At 34.3% G+C, this 5,000-nt stretch overlaps 2 protein-coding genes across 18 annotated transcripts in view; one reads left to right on the plus strand and one right to left on the minus strand.

Moving 5' to 3' along the window:
* Positions 1-1,793, plus strand: part of LOC113822314 (protein O-linked-mannose beta-1,2-N-acetylglucosaminyltransferase 1-like) — a 24,124-nt gene extending 22,331 nt beyond the window's left edge. Inside the window, exons 10-12 of the mRNA XM_070122403.1 lie at positions 98-172; positions 408-517; positions 1,144-1,793. Coding sequence (XP_069978504.1) covers positions 98-172; positions 408-517; positions 1,144-1,336 — 378 coding nt within the window. The 3' untranslated portion in view covers positions 1,337-1,793. The remainder of the gene's footprint in view (positions 1-97; positions 173-407; positions 518-1,143) is intronic.
* by (focal adhesion protein tensin) overlaps positions 1-5,000 on the minus strand; it is a 690,412-nt gene that overhangs the window by 580,322 nt on the left and 105,090 nt on the right. The gene's annotated exons all lie outside the window — the stretch shown is intronic.

The raw sequence follows: 5,000 nt of genomic DNA on the forward strand, positions 1-5,000 counted from the left end.
CTGTTTGTTAGTCTCCTGTGTTTCTATCTAAATGAATAGATAAATTAACGAATGAATAAATAAACAAACAAATAGACATATGATACAATTCCTCCAGAATGATACCTACGTCATCTACGTAAATCTTACCGGTGAAGACGACTACGAGAGATCTTATCATGTTCTAGGCAAGGTATGTTTCATCTTGATATACCATTTGCATATCTTGTGTAATATCAGCAACATTATCAGAAAAATATAGAGCAGACTTCCTTATAATTATGTACACCTATGTTTTATAAGTTTGATTCCAAGATGGCTTATTCGCTTTGGAAATACACACACAATGTATAACTTGAATTTCATCTAAACTTATATTTCAGTTACCTACCATGTTAATCTGTCTAACACTTATTTTCACATTACAGTGTATAGGATTCTACTACCCTTATCTCTACGAAAACTACCACGGCACTTTTTCCATGAAGTTCTTCGAGACGCCTTTCATCATCGTGTCCTGCCCGTCGTCAGCCTATTGGTGTGCTATATATTCTGTTGGTGTTGGTAACAGGTGTAAATCTTTATAACCATTGAAGTAGTGCTGATATTTATCAACATTTATTAACATATTAAGTTATATAATGGTTTACAACATAACCTCAGCCGCTATTGACAAATTATGCAATTATTGATTGAATAAAGAAACATTTTTATCAGTTATTACCATTCACCAGAATCATCAATCATCACTTTTGTAAGAAAAAATAAATCAATTTGATAATAAGCCGTCCCAATCACACATTCACCATGGACATCACCATTATGAAATATATATATATATATATATATATATATATATATATATATATATATATATCAGTTACATTCTAAAATATATAATCTTAATCATTAATTAATAACTACAAAGTAGTAACTATTGAGCATAATGTGCAAGCATAATCAACAGAAAAAATAATGATTATAGTTGTTGCATCAAACGATTATCACCAATCGAATAATCCCTATGAAAAAATACAATACTTCAAACATCTTCATAACACCAATTTTCACAGAGTAAAAACAAACAAATAAATGACTACCATTACCAAGACTATCAGAACAATCCCTCCACCTCATCGCTCTCTCGCCCCCCTTCCCTCGCAGCTGGAACGTGGACCCGAGTGTGATCTACCACCCGACCAAGGAGGACCTCGACTACGCCACGAAACACGCTTGGAGGCATTCGTATGCCTTGGGCGAGCTCTCCGTGCGCGTCCCTGCCCTCACGCCCGAGGAGGAGTTCGCCCTTGACAATGTCCTCTTTAGTTACGTTCCAGTTCAGGAATTAGTTTTTTAAGTCTTCGAGATGGTCTTGCGTGTTTTGCTTTATATTTATCATTTTAATTATCTCTAGTTCATTGTAAACTTTTTTTTGTCCGTTCCAGTTAAGGAGTGATTTTTTATATGTAGTCTTCGAGGCGGTCTTACGTATTCTGGTTTATATTTATTATTTTACTTATCTTTTGTTTATTCATTAAATATTTTGTATTTAGTTTTATTTTTCAGTAATAGTCTTTCGGAATTACGATTTGGCTTTTACTATAGTCTTTAAGAGATGTATTTTGGACTTGAGTATAAAATTGCGAAAGCATTTTTGAACTCGACATTTATCTGTATTACTGATTGTAATAATTAGTCACATGTAGTCATTCCAACCATGTAGGTACGTAAGTTTCGGTCGATATATATGAAGTAAAAGTAGTAATATATGAAGTTCTGTAACTTGATAATAAAACTGAACTGATCGTGATATCTGCAAAACAAATGTTTTTATGTACTATGCAATTCAAAATGTATTCATAAGAATTGCTTTCAATATATAAAGAAATTTAATTGATGTGTACGTGTATGTATCCTTAAACAATATATATTATGTAACCCTTAACAATTATTAAGATCAGCAATAAATAAATAAATAAAAAGATACAGTCGAGTCTTTAAAGGAAAAGAATTTTACAAGGCGACGATTCCTCTGTTGCCTAGAAATCGATTGCAAAATATATTTCATTGATAAATTTTCAAATCTATATAAAAAGTATGACGGATAATCAACAACTTCACAGCAAAAGATATATATTTTTCATTTCGATCCCATATTCAGAAATACATGAGAAACGCGTTTTTCTAAAGATACAATGAAACGTACTGTGAAGTTATTCATTCTCCTTGCATATCTTTTCCTACATTTGTCATGATGTACTTCTCCAAAATTCAGAGCTGTCTATGTTTATTGTCATTGTATAAACATTACTTTCTCGTTCATCATTATAGTAAAATAAGATATAAATAAAAGGAATGAATAAGTAATACGTAATCTTTCATGGCGTTTTAATAGTAAAAAAATATGCACACACACACACACACACACACACACACACACACACACACACACACACACACACACACACACACACACACACAGACACACACACACACACACACACACACACAGACACACACACACACACACACACACACACACATATATATATATATATATATATATATATATATATATATATATATATATATATATATATATATATATATACACACACTATGGTCAAAGTCATAATCCGTCACCTTTACTATAAACATCCTCCCTGCAACCCAGTATCGCTGTGCATGAGTCATCGCAATGGAACATCCCCAAGGCCTTCCTCCGGGCTCTATGGTATTACTTGGATGAAACTTTTTCCTGTTATCCTCGGACTCTTCATCCATACTTCCAGAAGGAATACAAGCTGAATGAGTGAAAAGCTATGGTATATTTAAGTTTTGTTTTCCGCCTAAACTAAACCACGCACACAATTCCAGCTCTATTTTCCTGGTAAAGGGTTCCAGCTCGTACACGTAGATGTTCAGGGTAACAGTGCCACATAAGACACATGTGCGTGGGTCGCTCTGTAACAATACGTAACCAAACAAAGGCGCGAATATGTACACGAACTGCATTTAGTATTACGCTATAGTACGCCACAGGAAAGGTTTAGACGTGACTACTTCGCAATGATCGATCAGTGACTCCTGAAAGACGGAAATAAGTGCGCCGTGATGAAGACGAGCTAGGCCTAAGAATTCACACTGGAGGCCATCGACGAAAGCTCCCTCCAGACCTTCGGAAATGACGTCGAAGAAACGGGTGTGCATTTTCTTCCTGCTGGCGGCTGTAAGCGCGTCTCTGGCCGCCACCGGGATCATGCTAGGCGCCGCGGGACATGGCCCTGGAAGCCGCGAAGCCCTCCCGAGAATGCAGGGTGAGTAAAGAAAGGAATGTTGATGTATATGCATGCAGGGTTATTGCTTCGTCTTATCATTCATTCATAAATTGTATCATTTATATGCAGAAGTAATAATGGTGATTACCCTATTTCATGAATACTAATGTCATTGTAAATTATAACTTACAATGATTATTATCAATTACAGATGGCATCTTTACATGCGTTTCTAATATCAACAGCCTTGCAACATTTACATTCATATGCCACGTCGAGACAATTCCTTTTCATAAAAAAAATGCATTGCCCTGTTCCGTCTCCTCTTTAGTAGCAAAATAATATCAATATTCCAATAGAAATGCTAACACTTTCTCGAACGGTTAGTGCTAAAAAACGTGCAAGACATCAAAGGTCATATAACAATTTGATAAAGTATTGTGACGAAAGGGTAAAAATGCCAAAGGGTACGATAAGTCTAAATTAAGCATATTCAAAACTCCAAGTTAAATGTGGGATTTGTATCTGGTTGTTTTGAGGGACATTTAGTATTTTACATTTCAAAATTTGATTTGACTGGTATAAATTATTTAATCAATATCTATTTACGACCCTTCTAGACTGCACTATATTCCGCCTTTACGCAACTTGGCACAATGACTCCACCTCTTCCTTTCAGATACGTAAAACCTTATAAATGAAAATGAAAGTCACTTATTTACATTTCCGTGATGATAAAGAAATGATTATTATAAAAAATGACATTTGCAGAACATCAATTGGTTCTATTTTGGCTTGGAAATTACGGTTATACATGAAAACCAGCTGAAAACACACCGCTCGAGATTCTCTTCTTGGGTATGTGAATCATGGCTCAAGGCGCGTTATGCTTGCCTCCGCGAACCGTTCGATATGAACCATGGATTAAGTTCGTTCGAATCTTTCACTGACTTCTGGCGCTTAAAAAAATCAAAGGGGTCACTGCCTAACGGAAAACCTCATAATGCCACCACTTTGCGGTCAAACAAGGAGCCACGGGTGTAAAATGATTTCATATATTATTCGTTCTGTTGTGTTGTTTCTATTTGCATATTTTAATCTACGTAAAGTATTTTTGTCATTTGCTCCTTGACTGCTGTAGTTTGCAAATGCGTATATCTACCTGTTTCAATTTAATTCATATACAACGAAATAACAATATCAGCTGATATTGTAGGAAAAAATGTTCGTGATGAAAGACACAAAGGAAAATTCAAAGGAATTAAATTTGATCAAAATGCGTAATATAAACAAAACTAAAATAAAAGCAAATGAAGGCAAACTCAAGGAGGATTTCGAAATCGTTTCATCTTTCAATGAACATATATTGCGTCGTTTTTTTCTGCTATTTTATCAACAAACCATATTCGCATATGATAATCTTACGTATATAGTGAAATAAAAACATAATGTAAACAAGAAAAATGGGATCTGATTGTACCATTCGAAAGTAGTATTAGTAATCGAAGTACTATTGGAATATCATATAATTCTACAACTATTTTTCAATTTCTCTATTCATGAAGCTCTAATATTAAAATGTGAATGGAAAAAATGCAGTATTAGGAAACTTAATATTTGAATCATTTGTTTTACCCCATATGATCATACACATTATATAACCTAAATATAAGCATTACATGTCGAGCACCTTGATGAAAAACTTGACATTTAATTTACACCTATATGTTTGACACAATGGTA

This window comes from Penaeus vannamei, chromosome 1 (assembly GCF_042767895.1).
Source record: "Penaeus vannamei isolate JL-2024 chromosome 1, ASM4276789v1, whole genome shotgun sequence".
Taxonomy (NCBI): Eukaryota; Metazoa; Arthropoda; class Malacostraca; order Decapoda; family Penaeidae; genus Penaeus; species Penaeus vannamei.